Consider the following 17611-nt stretch of genomic DNA (forward strand, 5'->3'; position numbering starts at 1 on the left):
GGCGCTGATCTGCTTTCTGTGGGTTTGCCTGTTCTGAACACGTCCTAGGAATGAAGTCATAAAATAAAATATGAAGTCTCTCGTGTCTGGCTTCTTTCACTCGGCATCATGTTTCAAGGTGGATCCATGTTGTAGGATGTATTGGGATTTCATTCCTTTTTATGGCTGAATGATATTTCGTTGTGTGCTATTGTGAATACTGCTGAAGAATGCTGCTCTGAACATCTGTGTGCAACTTTTTGTAGAAACGTATGTTTTCAGTTCTTGTGGGTTTTGGAATTGCTGAGTTATATGGTAACGTGATGTTTAACGTTTTGAGGAACTGCCAACCTGTTTTCCAAAGGGCTGAACCGTTTCCCGTTCCCAGCAGCAGTGTGTGTGGGTTGCAGTTCCTCCCCGCGGTGTTTCTGAGTATTGCCGTCCTCGTAGGTGTGGAGTGGTGTCCACTGCGGTGTTGGTGTGCATCTCCCTGACGACTGAGGACGTTGAGCGTCTGTCCCTTTGCTTCTTGACCACTTGTATGTCCTGTTTGTATCTTCAGATCCTTTGCCTGTTTTTAAAATTGGGTTATTCATGTTACCTTAGAAAAAGCACTTTTTAAAAAAATCAGTGTAATTGTAACAATTAAGGTTATTTGTTGATTCCGTAAATAGTATTGATCGCCTGTTATGTGGCAGGTACCTAGTCACTGAACAAGTGTTGCTGGTTCTTGTCATTTTTCTTTTTGGTTTTTGCGATTTTTCTCCTGGAATCAGAAGGGATTTGAGATCATTTTAAAGGGAGGGACAGGAACCTGAGGTGTGGCCGTTCCCTGCGTGCCCCGAGGCCCAGGCCGTGCAGGGGACAGCTGCCAGCTCCCTGGCTGGTCCCTCCTTCAGGTAAAGAAGCCTGTTTCCGCACAGCTGCCCGGGGCGTGTCTAGGGGATGAAAAGGAAGGAGCGTCTGACGTGTCTCGCTAATTCAGGTTGTACGCAAAAGCGTAAACTGGAAAACAGTCACTTGTGTTCTGACTTGGAACGCTCCCTGAACCCTGGGTTCCCAGCCAGGGACCTGGGCTATGCTCGCCCCTCCCCAGGGTGGCTGGTGGAGGGCAGCCCCCCGCTGCTGAGATTGCATTTGGGGACACCTGCTGTGTCCACCCGCGCCCTCCTCGGCTTCCTCCCGTTAAGGCCTGGAGCGTCCGGGCCTCTCCCTCCCCACGCACATGGGGCGGGCAGCTCGGGGTCGGGGCACTGGCTGTACAGAAAGCTGAACTTCGTGCTGGCAAGGAAATGAAAGAGGACGATATTTTTGACTTTCAGTTTTACATTTTTCATTGCCAATTTTGTGGACCTTTCTTTCACAGAGTAAAATTTATAGTTTAGACACATTTCCTCCCTTCAGTGAAAGTTCCAAATGAGACATGGGATGAAAACGAAAGTGGATTAAAACATACTGGAGTATTTCTAGCCTCATCCGGTATCTTGGTAACTTTCGGAGAAATGGGGAATGTTGTGAGTCAGCTGTGAGTTTTATTTGTCGCAGAGGAACAGCCGATGAGCTCATAGTCACTTTCATCCTCATTTCACATTTAAAAGGTCTAGAAGCTGAATTCCTGTGACCCAAAACACATGATGAGGTGGCAGTCTGTCCCTAGCCTCCCGGCTCTGTCCCTGGCCTGATCACCAGGCCGCCCCTGGGCAGGGGTGCTGACATCAGGGCTGTGGGGTCAGCAGGAACATCTGCTGTCGCTGGATTGGCGACTTCTCCACCCCTGGAAAGCGGGGCTTTGCATATTATTTGTAATTTTATGTATTTCTAAGAAAGAAATGCGACATGAAATCCTTTTATCCTCAAAATCCCCTCTTTGGTAGAAGAATGCTAAGCCTTTTAGTTAGAGGGCCGAGCCTGAGCCTCCTCTGCCCCCGCTGCCAGCGTCCCCCCATTTGAGCCTCTGGGAGAGGCTGGAGCTGTGACAGGCGCGCGTGTCCTCCCAAGCTGTCGGCAGGATGTGGCATTCTCGAGTAATCTTATGAAGGCCGAGCACATAACCTGTAAGAGGCCAGGTGCCATGCGTCCGTTCCCGTCAGTCAGTGTCACCGGCCGGGGTGGACGCTGTGCGGCTTGGACACAGAGTCTCATCGTCTGTGTGCTGGTGGTGTGAAGCCCTGCTTCTCGGGGTGACCAGGCTGACGGTCCTGCTTGCACACAGGGTTACTGTGTTCAGCATGGTGTGTTGAACCTCTCTCACAAGGGGCGATGGCTCTGATCACTGTGGTTCCGTGATGACCCAGCCCCTGGGCGCTGGGTCCCTGTGAGACGGTGACTCCAGTTAGAGCAGATGACCCCAGCTCCACTCTCCAGGGAGCTCACGGGGCCTACAGGGTGGTCGGAATTGCTGAGGCTCCGACGTGAGCGGCGTGCCAGTGAAGGGACTCAGACCACGGCCCTAAAAGCCGCTGAGACAGTGGTGAGGAGCAGCCTGCGGGGGCTGGGGACAGTGTGGGTCGTGGGGAAGAGGAGCGAGGAGGCCAGTGGGGCACACATGTCATCTAGGCTGTTACCCGCGGAGAGTGCTGAGTGGCTTTCTGCTGAGGGATTTGCTGTGACGAGAAAGTTCGGCATCAGCCAGAATGGCCATGAATCTCTGTTCCCTGAGCCTCTACCGTTGGAGCACAGGAAGAAGCTCTTATGCCATCACAATGCTGTTATTTGCAAGTCCTACTTCTATTTGATTGTAATGTTGGAAAGAGTCCAGGGCTGGAGAGGCAGACACTGACAACTGCTGGACTGGAGACATCCTGTAGGGAGCTTTCCACTGTGTCTTCCCGAGAGTGCTGGGGGGCGTGGGAGAGAAAGACAGGACGGGAGAAGGCTGTGGGAATCAGGGAGAGGTTGCACGAAGCCGCCCTCGTGAGCTCCTGGAGTGAGAACGCAGGCCCTTGCAGCAGCGGGGGGGGAAGGTTTGGGGCTGCCTGCTCTGACATTTTATTTGGGACTTTGTTAAAAATCAAGTTTAGCCCAGCTGAAACTATTAAGGAGATTTTTGCCAGTTTTAATCATGGGGTGTTTGCATTCGTGTGTCTGTAATTAGCTCTGCAGAGATTAAACAGGGCAGAAGAGCAGATGCCCTTCCCCGTCAAGGGCATGGTGTCCGGCAGAAGCTGGCCATGTGGCTGCAGGTCTAGCCTGGGGCTGGTGTGCCTGCTCTGGCCCCATCTCTCCTCCCCTGGTCTGTGTCCGTGTCTCTTAGCCCTTTCTCAGGCTTTCTCTGATCTTGCTAACTTCCCTTTTAAGAGGTAAGTATAGCATAGTGCAGAAGGGAGGAGGGGTACGTGCAGGGGCCTCGCCTCGGGCCCTGGCTCGGCCAGCTGAGCTGCCACAGCAGGTGTTTATTCTCGGCCCCCGGGGGACGAGCGGAGGCTGCAGGCGGGCTGGGTGCGGGTGAGGCCTCTTCCTGACCGTGTCCTCACATCGGGGAGAGCCCTCTGGTTTCTTTCTCTTGTAAGGGCACTAATCCTGGCATGGGGCCCCAGGCTCATGGCCCCATCTACCCCCAAAGGCCCCAGTACCCAAAGGCTCAGCATATACCTTTTGGGGGGCATCACAGGCAGTATGTGGGCCCAGAGGTTTCTCCCCTTAAAGTGACTCCCCTCCCCACACTTGGTCCCCGAGCTGGTCCACTCCTCTTGGATGGGGGGAGCTAGGAGTATTTCTGGAATCTTCTGCATGGGAGAGTTGTCTTTTGTCCATTTCTTTGTTTGTATCGGGGTGGGCTCATTTGTATGTATTTTATTGTGGGGCTCTGACCTAGACGTGTGCTACTTGTGCTCACATGGTTGCCCCTTTGGCTCCCGTGTCCACGCCCATCCTCGTGTCTCTGAACACCTCCCTCCTTTCTGGCGCTGGAAGAGCTCCAGGCCCACCTTGGGCATCTCCGGCCCCGGCCCTGATCCAGCCGCTTCTCCAAGGGGCCCTGGTTCCTTCACTGGAGGACGGTCTGAGGAACCAAGATCTGGGCGGGGGTGCTCCTTGCCCCCGGGTGTCGTGGCTTCTGGGCCTCAGCCGGCAGCACAGAGACGTGTGTACAGACACGCTCTCAGTATTTCCGTCCCTGGCCCTCTGTCCCTGTGCATGGAGCTGAGTTCACGCTGCTGTGTCTGACTCTGATCCATACTCCAGGGTATTTTTTGTTAAAAGATAATTTTCCCAAAGGGTGTGTCGGGGAAGGCCCGAGGGGTTGAAAGTACTTACTCTGCAAGAGAGGCGCCAGCCCCGTCAGGTCTCATTCATTATGGCAGGCTCTTGATTTAGTTCAAAGCTGTTTATTAAGTGCTTACTGTATTCCAAGAACCGTGCTGGGTGTGAGGGGCACAAGTAGGGGAGGTCCAGGTGAGTGCGTGCTCTCGGCCGTCAGAGGGACAAGTGTGACACCAGAGGACTCGCAGCCCCCGAGGACGGTGACGAAGGCTTGTGCTGTGTGGGCTCAGTGTGCGCCGGGCGCCCTCCCGCCGAGCCCCCCGCCCTGTGCCCATTCCCTGTGTGGAGCCCGGAGCCTCGCACCTGGGATGCCACAAGCTGCGCCAGACCTTCGCTGTCCCTGGCTGCCTCTGTCTGTGGTACAGACTTTGTCATTTAAAGCCAGGGCACTGCGCACTCCGCTACTGGCGGCCTGGGTTCGGATCCCGGGCACGCACCGACGCACCGCTTCTCCGGCCATGCTGAGGCCACGTCCCACACAAAGCAACTAGAAGGATGTGCAACTATGACATACAACTACCTACTGGGGCTTTGGGGGGAAAAAGGGAAAAAAAGGAGGATTGGCAACAGATGTTAGCTCAGGGCCAGTCGTCCTCAGGAAAAAGAGGAGGATTAGCATGGGTGTTAGCTCAGGGCTGATCTTCCTCACAAAAAAAATAAATAAATAAACCTATTAAAAAAACAAATAAAGCTGGGGCACTGAGCTCGTCCCTCAGAGTCTGCCTAACACTCACATTTTCTGAAGTGAGCGAGTGCACACTGGGCGTGGTTTTATGGGTGGAAAAATGTTAGTCACAGTAAACACGACATTTTGCAAAGAAGGAAGCTGAAATTCAGAACAGAAACTAGAACCAGTTTGCTCTTCTGTACACACATGCAGAAATTGTGGTGGACGTGGGATTTGGTAGGATTGTCAAGAGGCGTGTCGGACCTGTCTGTGCTGTCACACGCCGACCCGATGACCCGTCAGCAAAGGCCCCGCCTGCGTTCAGGGTTGCCGGGTGTTCTCGCCGGGCCTCACCTGGGCCCCTCCTGGGCCTGGCACGTGTCTCCACCTCAGAGAATTGACAGCAGAGCTCACAGCTCCTGGATAGTCAGGCCGCCAAGGCCCACCGCGGACGGCTTTCCTTACCTGTGTGTGGGCCCCAGTGGGTTGAAAAAGCTCCGGTCGTGTAATTTAGGGACAAAGCACACAAAACGTTGACTTCGGTGCCCCACAAGGATCAGCTCGGGCTGGGGGGTGCAGGGGGTGGAGCCTAGGGGCAGCGGTTGACGAGAGCCCACGAATGGGCCCCCGGCGGCCGGGCCCAGCGGGCCGTCTCCAGGGCCTGGACAAACGCTTGGGAAATGTTCTCGGTGGCTGAAAGTTCTGTTACTCCCAGGTTTGGTTTCTGTACTCGGTGGAGATGAAATTTGAGATCTGGAGAAAAGGTTACGTGTGGTCGTGGGACAAATTTCCCAGTCATTGAGTGCAAGCCCCCTTAGAGGAAGAGGGAGTGTGCGTCCGGCAGCCCTGGGGATGGGCACGCGCGCGTCAGCGTCCGCAGGCAGATGGGGCAGCTCCCCGGCTGCACGGTGCGTCTCGGGTGACGGCGCAGGTGCCCCACGCTCACGCTCTTGTGTGTTTCTTGCAGCAGTCCTGTGTCAACTGCGGCCGCGAGGCCCTGAGCGAGTGCACCGGCTGTCACAAGGTCAACTACTGCTCCACCTTCTGCCAGCGCAAGGTAGCGTGCTCCGCCACCCCCGCTCCGCCGTGACAGGCTGCACACGGGCGCCCCGGGGCCTCTCTGCAGCGCCCAGGCTCCTTCCGGAAGGCGGGGCCCTGCCTCCGCAGCAGCGCTTTTGGTTCACTGCGGCCCATTCCCCTGGGCATCGGCCCCCCTGTGGTGCCTGCAGGCCCCGTTAAAGCCCTGTGAAGCCACACGTGCAGTCTGCCGTGGCCGTGCAAGGCCCCGGAGCCCTGTTCCCACGGGGGTCCCTGCTCCGAGCTGCCGCAGCACGGGGTCGGGGCCGCCGCGCGCAGTGGCTTCTGACCTTGTCATGGTCAGTGCTTCCCAGCCCCGGGCGCCTCGTCATAGATCGTGAAGTCCCATTGCTTGTTCACACGTGTCTCTGTTTCCATTATTCGGCCGTTGATTCTAAGGAAGTGAAAGGGCAGATTTTCTAGAGGAGCGCTTGCTAGTTTAGCTTGTTGTAGCTTCTCCCACGCTTACTCAGAGTGAGGGCTGCGTGCAGGAGCGCGGGCCCTGCTGTGTCCTCCTCTCTTCTTTGTGCCCATTAGAAACTGCCCAAAGTTAAAAAGGCAGGGTGCTGGGTGGACGAACAGTGCACACCTAGTCATTGGCCTCGCCACGCTGCCTCGACAAGGTGGGCTTGCGTCTGTGGATACAGTCTCTCCCCAGCCAGGGGTGCACCACGTGGTGGCTTCCTGAAGCCTCTTCCATTCTCAGCAGAGACCCTCAGGAGGAGCAGGTGTCAGGCGGGAGGTGGGCCAGCATATGGGGCACGTGGCACATCCCACCTCTGGGGTCTTTGGATGCCTGAGGGCTTCCTGGGGTGCCGTGGGGAGACAGACAATGAGGAATGAGTGTGTCCTCGCATCCTGCAGGACCCCGGGGGACCTGCCTGCCGGCCCTTGAGAGTGGGCGAGAGCGTTTGGAACCCCAAGGGCTCTGCGGCCTCTAAGTGCGTCTGTGGGGGTGAGACCTGCCCCCCAGGTTTGCTCTTAAGCCCTGGCCCGTCTTGGGTGCTGGAGACTTAGGAAATAGAACCAGGAGTCTGCTTTCCCCTGAAGTTTCAGTCCAGGCTGTGCGCTGAGATAAAGGCATCCACGGTTGTCTCGCTGCATGTTGCGAGGCTGTGGCGTGTGCCCAGGGCTGCGAGAGGAGCAGCTAAGACGTGGCAGTGGCTGGGAGGGACGGGCTCTGTGCTGGCGCTGTGATCTGAACGGGGTTGGCTTGTAGATCTTCCCTGAGTTTGAACTGCCACAGGAAGATTCCTGGGTTTATTTCTTGATGGAGTTGTTGTAGCCAGGTGGTATTTGGTGTGAAGGCACGCTACAGTCTGGGGCCCTCTGTTCACGAACCAGGCGGGTTAAATTGTCAACAGAGATCCATTTCTTCCCTCCATTAGGTGAAGTTCATCCGCCTTTGACATGCTGCCTTGATGAAGAAGTATGCTCTGGGTTTTATTTACTTAAACTGATATAAAATGAATTTCAGAAACCATAATTCTCATATTGTATCCAAAATGAGCACAAGTGATCCAAAATGAGTAGGACCTGAAAGAGACAAGCCCAGCTACTTGTGATAAATGGTGAATGCTGCCCTCACGCCTTCCGGTGCTGCCTGCCCCGGCTTCCCCTATCGCCCTGTGTGCTCCTCAGAAGACGTGGAAGGTGGTTCATGTCGCTCAACTTTTCACGAGTTGGACAAGGACCATGACTTGTTTTGGGTTTTAATTTGCAGACTTTACTTTCTTTACAAATCCCATTTGAGGGGTATGTGTGCACACGTGTGTGTTCTGTATCTTCATTGAGGTATAATTTATGTACCGTAAAATTCACCCATTTAAGGGTACAATTCAACAATTTTTAGTAAATTTGTAGTTGTGCCAACATCACAATTCAGTTTTAGAACTTTCCATTACCCCAAAAAGACCCCTCAGCTCCCCCTCAGCCACTGGGAACCCCGAATCTCCTTTCTTTCTCAGAGATTTGCCTTTTCTGAGTATTTCACGTAACAGGAATCAGACAGCAGGTGTCTCCTGCATCTGGCTGCTTTCGCTCAGCAAGTCCTCAGGGTCCAGCCGCCTCGGAGCAGGTGTCAGCGCTTCCTTTTTATGGCAGAGTGATGTTCCACCCTGTGGAGGGACCACGTGCGTGTCCGTTCCTCAGTTGATGGAATCTGAGTTGTTTGGACGATTTGATGATTGTGAATAATGCTGCTGGGAACATCCATGTACCGGTTTCTGGGTGGTTGTATGTTTTGGTCTTTGCTAGGTACCTGGGAGTAGACTTGCTAGGTCATATAGAAAATTTATGTTTAACTTTTCTAAGAAATTTCCAAACTGTTCGGTAGTGGCTGCACCATCTTACATTCCCACCAGCAGCATATAAGAGTTTCCCTGCGTCCTCGCCAACACTCGTGACTGTCTGTTTGATGACAGCCGTTCTGGTGGGTGTGCAGCCGTGTCACAGGGAGTTGGCATTTGCATTTCCCTGGTGACAAATGATGTTGACTGATCATCTTTTTATAGCTTATTATGCAGTTGTATATCTTTTGGGGGGAAATGTCTGTTCAGATCTTTTGCCCATTTTTAAATTGGATTCTTTTCTTATTGAGCATAGAGAGTTCTGTGTTCCTCTATCAGGTATACGATTTGCAGATATTTTCCCCCAGTCTGTGCCTTGTCTCTTTATTTTCCTAATAGTGTTGTTTGCAGGGCAAAAGTTTTTAATTTTGATGAAGTCCAGTTTATCAAAAAAATTTTTTTGATGGAGATCACACCATGGCGTCAGAGAACTTTTACCTAAATCAAGGTTAGGAAAATCTCCCGTTTTCTTCTAAAACGTTGATAATTTTGGCTCTTATGTTTAGGTTTATGATCCATTTTCAGTTAATTTGTATGCATGGTGTGAAAGGCCGTGCACGTGGCCCCGGCGTGCCTGACGTTTTCACATACTGCGTAGATATCAGAGTCTCCTTTCAGGTAATTTTCAAATTAAGGTTTTATTCTGTTGATATAATGATTTCAAATCTTACTTTGTTGTTATAAGACTCAGGTACACTTACTGTAGAAAATTTGGAAAACACAGGCCAGCAGACAACCAGCTGGAGTGCGTCCATCCAGGAACTGCCCCCATGGGCATCGGGATGCTCCTGTGTGTGTGCGTATGTGTGCGTGTGTGTGCGCGCGCGCGTGTGATCCGTCCTGTCCTTCTTTGCTGCCAGCCCTCGCCCGCCGTGTGTCTGGGGCACCCCTGTCCTGACTCATGCGGCCGGCCGTCTTCCCTGCCGTCACGCCTCCTCCAGAGCCGAGGGGCGGCCCTCGCCATGGTCCCGCCTGTACCGGGCTGATGGCGGCACCTGCCCAGAGCGGGGGCACGGTGGACATGGAGGAGCTGGTGTCCCGCTCAGCACCTACGCCGTCCCCTATCTTCCCATGAGCCACGGCCACCAAACCCTCCCGCAGACACGTGGCTGGCTGCAGCCTTGTTTTTTCTCTTTTTCAATTATAATGACACCGTGGGCGGCGTGTCAGCTGTCAGCGCTTCTCCGCATGTACGCTTCTTTCTTTTCTCCCCTGAAAGGGAACAGGGGTCAGAGCATGGACATGTGTCAGGGTCTCAGTGTTTCAAGGCTCGTGGGCTGTTTGCCTTTTGAGCTGGTCCCTTAAACACGAGGGTGGGCAAGGCTGGGCTTGGCAGAGACCCCTGGGCGGGCTGGGCACACGGCTGGCGCAGGACTGCAGCCTCGGGGTGGCAGTCCTCACAGGCCGTGCTCCTGGGGCAGACTTCCTGCTCCGGCCCTGGTGGCAGCTCCTGGTAACGTGGGTGTCCTTCCTTTCAGGACTGGAAGGACCACCAGCACATGTGCGGGCAGTCGGCGGCCGTCACCGTCCAGGCGGACGAAGTCCATGTCACTGAGAGCGTGATGGAGAAAGTCACTGTGTGAGAGCACGCCGGGTCCCCCTCCGTGGTGCCACGAGCCTGTCGCAGGTCCAGGACCCCTTGAGGACTTTAGGGGACGTTGAGGAGAAGGTGAAGAAACTTGCTGGCCAAGTTATTAACAGACTTTAAGTGACCTGTGCCCTGGAAATGAACTCCTGCCGCCAGAAGCCCAAGGAGGGTTGGGGCCGTGGGGACGGGCGGCCCCGGGCCACCTCGGCGCCTCCTCTCGGTGCTCTTTTTTATCCCTTGGATCATGAGCGTCCGGTCTTACCCACGGGTGTGTCGTGTTGTGTAACACGTGTGTACATACATGTGTCTGTCAATAAAGGTGACGTCCCCCTGCTCCGCCCGGACGGGGGACTCCAGCTCCAGCGGCCTCAGGTTTGTCATCCCGTTGGCGCAGCTTGGAGGCTGAGGTTCAGGGAGTGCGCTGACCGGTGGGGTCGGCGAGGCCACTGCAGCGTCCTCCCCTGGTGTCTGTCACCCGAGGAGCTGGAGCAGAGGTGGGAGCTCGAGGGTGGCACTGCCCCAGGCGTGTGGGTCCCTCAGGCCCCGCCGGGAAGGCCGAGCCGCCTGTCCAGTCTCTGAGGTGACGGGGCATCTGGACCTGCTGCCTCCGTGGCCAGCGCGAGGGGATGGCCTGTTTGTACTGGAGAAGTGCCATTCCTTCCCTTTAGGGCGAGACCGCACCCCAAGAACGCGGGCCCATCGGGAGCAAGCCTGGCCCTGTGGCCCCGCCCTTCACTGACCACCACTGGGCGGCCCCGGGCGCCCGCGGCCACCTCACTTCTCCCACGCTGGCTGGCCCAGCCCGGCAGGGAGCGGGGCCTGACCCACCCGGGCTGGGAGACCTCAGAGCGTGCGTGTGGCCTGCGCCCGGGGCATCTCTGTGTCTCTGCCCCTTCTCACTGCCCTCGCCCGGCCTGTCCCAGGAGCTGGGCAAGGAGGACGGAGGGGGTCAGCCAGGGCCAGCACCTGGGGACTCGCCACCAACACGTTTGGGCATCAGGCTCAGCTGGCTCTGGAAACGAGACCTGCCTCTGCTGCTGATCAAGAGTGCTGCCAAGGAGCAGTCACTCATGTTCTGGATGCTTCCATAGGTTTCCAGAAAAGCCCTCATGGCCCCGGAGCCGTGGTCCTGTGGTCGCTGTTTTCTCTGCACTGAGGAGGCTCCGAGGTCCCTCCTACCTTGGGGGAAGATTCTCCATGGCGGGGGTGCCACGGGGGTGAGCCTAGCTCGACTGCCAAGGTTAGGACCAGTTTACAGACTTTGATTCTGACGCTCACCCTGAAGCAGTTCTGTGAGCTGTGTGTCCTCCACGATCACGCCACTGTGGGCATGAACGAATTCTCCCAGGCCTGCATCCTCCTCAGGCTCCTGCTTCCAGAAGGTTCTTCCAAGTCCATAGCGCCCTGGAGACTTGCCTTTTGGGACGCTGGCTCCAGGATGAGGCAAGGGGGCGGCCAGAGTCCAGACAGGAAAAGGGGTGTGAGCGTGGGAGCTCAGGAGGCGCCTGTTGTCTCCGGCCGAGCCTGGCTCCAGGTGGCGGGAGCTTCTCCCCAGAAGCTCTGTCTGGGGACTGAGCTGGTTGACGCGGGGTTTCTTACTTTAACAAGGACTGGTGCAGTAAGTGGCTGCTGTCCTGGCATTTCATCTGCCACTACCTCTCGGAAGCGAAGGCCCGAGGAGTCAGGGCTCATACCCCCAGCCGGGAATGTGGGGAGCGCAGCCCCACAGTGCCCCAAGACTCCCTCCTGGGGTGAGTGAAGGTGGCAGTGGGGGCTTCTCAGCTCTCGCCGGTGCAGACACCCCCCCGGTTTGCTCAGCCTACAGGCGCAGGAACGTGAGGACGGGGGAGGAGGGGCCCTGTCAGCCTCAGCCGGAGGGGGCTGTGAAGGGACCCGCACCCCGAGAGGGAACACCCCAAACCTGGAAATGCTAAACAAGCAACTGCAGGCTGAGGCGCAGCCTGCAGGGGAGGGGTCCAAGTGCCCAGCGTGGCGGGTGGCCCCGCACAGCAACCCCTGATGTGGACAGTCAGCACGGGCCTCCTGAGGACCAGGCTGTGCAGAGCGGGCGGGCCTGCAGGCAGGGGTTTGCTGGGTCAGGGGCAGCTCATCCTCCCTCTTGTCTTTGGAAGCCTCGGGACTGCAGTTTGGGGGACAGTTTTCCGAAGGGTGTTGTTTCTAAGCCTGTGAAGCCGTCTCTGTGTAGCCATGGCCGTCGGGCAGCTTCTGGAAATTTGCTCTCAGGGACACTGAGGGTTTGTCAGCAGTCGTAAGAGTTTGTGTCAACACACCTGCTGGCATCTCCAGCCAGACGCCGCCGCTGCGAGGGACAGGCGAGGGGCCAGCTTCTGCCAGCCAGTGGTCAGCGTGGGCCAGGCCACGCGGGGCGCCGCAGGTCCTCCAAAGAGCTGCAGGCTGGGCGGCCCTCGGCACCTGGTGGGCCAGCCAAGCATGCTGGGACAGCTGAGGCGCCCCCTGCTCCACCTGGGTCTGCAGACTTGCACCTTGTCCCCCCGCGTCCGCCTCGTCCCCCTCTGTGGGCTGCAAGTGTCTGCCCACAGGTTGGTGGGACGGTGGGGGGCCACCCGCAGCTCAGCCCCGGGGGAGGTGCAGCTCGCTGGGCTGGCCCTTGCGCTCAGGAGCACGTCAGCCCTGTCTGCACGTCCAGGTGATGAGAAGGGGCGCACGGGATGCGGACGTGGCCTCGCTCTACACAGATGCAGCCTGGGTGGGGTGGGCAGAGCCGCAGGTGCCCACAGCTGGCAGGCGGGTGTGGTGCTGGTGGAGGGCCTCTGGTGGCAGCAGCAGAAACTAGCCCTGGCCGCCTGAAGTGGGCACGCTGGGGGCCCGCGGCCACAGTCCAGGGCCCCTCACTCGGACCTGCCGTCAGCCTGACACAGCCCCAGTGCCCCCTCCCTGGTCTTGACTTCAAGTCTCAGAGATCTGGAGGGACCATCGGCCGGCTTGGGGCGTCTGCCTGGAACAGCCGGCAGGGCAGGGGCTCAGCCGTGCCGCCGGGGGCCCCTCTGAGTGTCGGGGGGACACACCCTGGGGGGAGAGCCGGTGTGTCTGCTGTGGCTGTCCCCACACTTCACAGGCAAGAAGGTGCCCGAAGCTCAGGCAGCCACCAGTGCTGGCGTCCCACCCAGGTGCTACCCCCGCCTGTCGGACCCTGTGCGGGCGCGGGAGCACAGCGCCCCTCGTCAGCCCCCGGTCCAGCAGGAGACAGATGTGAACCCATCGTTACTCAGACGGTTCCCTGAGGACAAGTCTCTCCAAGGGGGTGTGGACAGGCTGGTCCTGGGGGTGATCAGGGTAAGCTTCTCGGAGGAGGCGGCAATAAGACCATGAGCAGCAGAGGGTGCGCACCCAGAGGGGAAGGGGCGGTCCCCTCTCTGCACGGGATATTTTAACACGCCGAGGTTGTGCCTGGTGCTGTAGCCCATAATTCCTCATGTTCAGAGGAGAACTTAGCACTTTGCAATGGCTGTCTGTCACTGACAGCATCCTCCCCACGGGAACACTCAGCCAGCAGCACAGGGAGCAGAGGGCCCTGGGGCTGGGGGAGCCAGGATGAAGTCCAGGTGGGCCGTCCCTGGTCAGGGGACCACACTGAGGGCAGGGGAGCCAGGCAGCCCTAGCACAGAGGGCACCCTGGGTGGCTCTGCCTGGCCTGGGCCCCGCACCTCCTCCCTGCTCCCGCGCCCTGGCCTGGCCCCAAGGGCATCGCTGAGGCAGAGGGTGACTGAGTGCCCTGTGGGGCCGCCTCGGGGGTCCCGCCCAGCACCCAGGCCCTTCTCGGGGCTCTGGGCATCCTCTGGTCAGAAGCTGGCAGGAGGCTGTGCTCTGACCTCCAGGCCGCTGCCAAGATGGGGGGAGGCAGCTCAGCGGTGTTTTGCAGGGACAGTGGAGCGGCCACCTTGGCTGGTCCTTGGAGGAGCGGGGGCCAGTCTGGGCGAGGCCTGGCTGCTGACCGGCCCTCGGTGGTCATCTTCCCACAGGGAAGGGGCAGCCTCAGGGAACTGCCACGCCCGGGGCCAGGTTCATCCCTGAGGATGAGCCATCCACTCTCTCCCACTGAGAGAGAGGGAGGCAACCCTGGGGGCCGGCGGGGAGGAGGCTGCTGGGGGGAATAGCTGGTGGGGGGCTGCAGCAGGTGTCGGGGAGGCATCTGTTGGAGGAGGCTGTGGGGGCACGGAGAGTGAACATGGGCAGCCCCAGCCAGCAGAGCCCTGGCCTTCCCAGGCAAGGGCGGCTCCGGTTCCGGATGCTTCTCCTCTGGGTAGAGCTGAACTGGCCTCCCTGGAGCCTCGCCGCCCACCCCAAGGGCAGAGCCGGTTCCCTCCGACCTCACCCTGAGTGGGCAGCCGCTTCATGGGGCCTGTTCTCTGGGCTTCCTCCAAAGGAAGGCAGGGGTTACCCGGCTGGATGGGGGTCGGTGAGGGCCTGCTCTCCCCAAGCGGCAGCAGCTCCTCCTCCTTCCCCCCCCCATCCCCCAGGACCCTTCCCAGGGGCGTTTGCAAAAGAATCTATTTAATCAGATACCAACCGGCCCCCTCCGCAGGCCTGGCCCGACGTCGCAGAGCAGCGGGGGCGGGCGGGCGCTCAGCAGTGGAGGCGCAGGGCCTTGCGGAAGACGGTGCGGAACTCCGCGTTGAAGACCGTGTAAATGACCGGGTTGAGAGCGCTGTTGACGTAGCCCAGCCAGGTGACCGCGCTGACCAGCCGCGGGGACACGGCGCAGGCGGGACACAGCGCCCGCGTGATGTGCACGACGAAGAAGGGCGACCAGCACAGCAGGAAGACCCCTGGGGGGACGGGGAGGGGTGAGCCGGGCGCCCCGCCCGCCCCCCGGGCGCTGCCTCCTTCCCCTCCGCGCCGCCCCGGGGCGGGCACCCACCGACCACCACGGGCAGGACCCTCATGGCTTTGCGCTCCCGGCCGGTGATCTTGGCGCGCCTCCTCCTGCGGGCCTGCAGCGGGGGCTTGGCTGGGACAGCGTCGGGGGTCGGGGTGGCGTCGGGGGGCGGTGTGGCATTAGGGAGCAGGGTTGCACCTGGGGGTTGTGGGCCGGGGGACAGGATGGCGTCGGGGGGCAGCGAGCCGGGGGGCGCAGTGGCGTCCAGAGTCTGTGGGCTGGGGGGTGCGGTGGCATCAGGGGGCGGTGGGCCCGGGGACGGGATGGCGTCGGGGGCCGACAGAGTGGGGGGCTCAGCGGTGTCCAGAGTCTTCGGGCCGGGGGGCGCGGTGGCGTCGGAGGACGCGGTGGCATCGGGGGCCAGCTGGCAGGGAGGCGGGATGGTGTCGGAGGGCGGGATGGCGTTGGAGGGCGGCCCGGGGGGCGGGGTGGCGTCGGGGGGCGGGCCGGGGCCGCTGGTCCGGTGGGGCGCGCGGCCGCGCAGCTTGGCGCGGCGGGCGGCCTCCCAGCGCCGCAGCCCGCGGAAGGTGGCCCAGTAGAGCAGCAGCATGAGCGGGCAGGGCAGGAAGAAGGAGCACACGGACGAGTAGACCACGTAGTCGCGGTCCTCCAGGCGGCACACGGCGGGGTCGCGGCCGTGCGCGTCGTTGAGGCCGCACAGCACGGGCGCCGCCACCGCAGCCGACAGCAGCCACGTGGCGCCGATGAGCACCAGCTGACGGCCGCCCCGGCTCTGGCGGTTGTAGCTCAGGGGCACGGCCACGGCCACGAACCTGCGGGGAGCGCGGTGAGCGGAGCGGGGACAGGGGAGGGGGCGCAGCGCGCGCGCAGGGGCACGAGGCGGGGCAGCGGGCGGCCCACCTGTCCACGCTGATGGCGCACAAGTTGAAGATGGAGGCCGTACACAGCATCACGTCCATGGCCATGAGCGCGTCGCAGAGGCCGGGGCTCAGCAGCCACACGCCGCCCTGCACCTGGGCCGCCAGGAGAGGGGACGCCACAGCAACAACAGACACAAGACCCGCTGACGTTCCCCCAGCCACGGCCAGGCCAGCAGCCCTCACAGCCACTGGTCGCTCCGTCTTTCTGACCCCCACTATTTTGGGGAGCAGAGGCTGAATATCAGAGGGGGAGGGAGCCGGGGTGAACCAGGGGCAGCTGCCCAGGCTCTGCCCCGACCCACGGGCCTCGGCAGTCCTCCCCAGAACAGGCGCCAAGAGACACACCCCCAGGTCTCCTTTCTGTTAGAACTGAGACAGGCCTGAGGATTATGATATCTGATGATGGGCTCAGGGCCCCAGGGGCCCCACCTGGGCAGGGGGGCCCTGCTACCCTGGAGCATGAAGCCCACCACTCCTGTTTCCATGGCTAGGAACCAGCCTGTGTTGTTAAACTCTGCCACTGCTCTGGGACTTTGGTTGAGTCACTTCACTTCTGTCCCCTCATCTGTAAAATGAGGGTGATGACAGTACTCACATAATTGTCCTGAGGATAAATGAGTTAAAAAATATAAAGGCCTCGGCACTGTGCCCAGCGCTCCCACCAAGGGCAAAGGAGCAGACAGCCGCCCCCCCTTCTAAATCCCCTCCCGCTGATTTGGGACGATTAGGAGCTTAAGAGCCGTCACTGTGACGTCTGTCTGCAGCTCCGGGAGCGGCAGGTCATGCATGTCCTTGCCCTGCTAGCCTCTGCCCCAGCCCTGCCTGGACTCAGTGTCCACCTTAGAAAAACCAAGTCTCCCCTCCCCCCAGCCCAGGACACTGTGTCCCCAACCCAGCCCTAAGCAGCTTCCCTCTGCCCAGACTGTGGAGCAGATGGGCCTGGCACAAAGGGGGACCCACCCAAGGGTCAGACCTGGTCTGGGGGTGGAGGCTCCTCGCCCCAGGTTGTCCCCTCCCTCTAGCCATGCCTACTGCCTGGCAGCTCCTGGCAGCTAGCATCCTTCCAGCTGGGGGCCCAGTCTGTGCATGAGTGAGGGCTCCTTCTGTGGGGCGAGCTGGTGTGTTCGTGCTCCTGGTGGCCTCGTGCAGTGATGTGTGTCTCTGTGGCCCAGGGGGAGCCGGGGGCTAAGGCTGCATCTGCCTGTCTGTCCAGCTGGCTCTCCTGGGGATCAGAACCCAGCTGAGGGGATGGAGAGGTGGCTGGACTGCCAAAGTCGCCTGTTTCTGGGATGTCTGGCTTGAAGGATAGAGGCATCTCTTGGGTAGCAGACGCCAAGACAGAGGGAGAAGAGAAGAAAGGGACAGAAGAGGGAGTGCAGACAGACAGCAAAGCAGGGAGATGGACAGCGAGTTGGGGGAGGGGAGTGGGGTTCGGAGGGGAGGGAGGCTCCGGTCCGCCTGGGACCCGGCGCAGCGCCCCTCCAATCGCCCAGCTCGAGGTTCCTGAGAAGCCAAGTGGCCGAGCCGCGCTGGGTCCTCGGCGTGGACCGGCACAGGGGACGAAGGAGCAGGTGAGGGGCGCGCGTGCGGCGGTGGCCGCGGGCTCACCTCGGAGTAGACGAAGAGAGGCAGCACGAGCAGGGCGAGCAGGAGGTCGGCGGCCGCCAGGCTCACGATGAAGTAGTTGGTGGGCGTCTGCAGGGCGCGCTCGGCCGCCACGCTCACGCACACGAGCGAGTTCCCCGCGAGCACCGCGCCGATGAGCAGCACGCCCCCCGCCAGCGCCGCCGCCGCCCCGGGGGTCCCCGCGCCGCCGCCCGCCGCCGGCCCTCGCCCAGCCAGCAGCGCGTCCGCGTCCGCGGCGCTGCGGTTCCCCATGGCGCACCGGCCCCC

General features: G+C 59.9%; 2 protein-coding genes across 4 annotated transcripts in view; one reads left to right on the forward strand and one right to left on the reverse strand.

Moving 5' to 3' along the window:
* DEAF1 (DEAF1 transcription factor) overlaps positions 1–10281 on the forward strand; it is a 35014-nt gene extending 24733 nt beyond the window's left edge. For 2 of the 3 annotated variants that reach the window (XM_058526105.1, XM_058526107.1), the window contains 2 exons: positions 5874–5963; positions 9810–10281. In XM_058526105.1, coding sequence (XP_058382088.1) covers positions 5874–5963; positions 9810–9914 — 195 coding nt within the window. In that variant the 3' untranslated portion in view covers positions 9915–10281. The remainder of the gene's footprint in view (positions 1–5873; positions 5964–9809) is intronic. The other variant, XM_058526106.1, reaches the window with a different exon arrangement.
* Positions 10282–14524: 4243 nt separating this feature from the next.
* Positions 14525–17596, reverse strand: DRD4 (dopamine receptor D4). Its single transcript, XM_058526116.1, has 4 exons — positions 17327–17596; positions 15699–15811; positions 14820–15610; positions 14525–14727 (listed from the first exon to the last, which is right to left on the reverse strand). Exons 1-4 carry the CDS (start codon positions 17594–17596, stop codon positions 14525–14527), a joined length of 1377 nt encoding a protein of 458 aa, XP_058382099.1.
* Between the last annotated feature and the right edge of the window lie 15 nt (positions 17597–17611).

The sequence above is a fragment of the Diceros bicornis genome, chromosome 31, assembly GCF_020826845.1.
Source record: "Diceros bicornis minor isolate mBicDic1 chromosome 31, mDicBic1.mat.cur, whole genome shotgun sequence".
Taxonomy (NCBI): domain Eukaryota; kingdom Metazoa; phylum Chordata; class Mammalia; order Perissodactyla; family Rhinocerotidae; genus Diceros; species Diceros bicornis.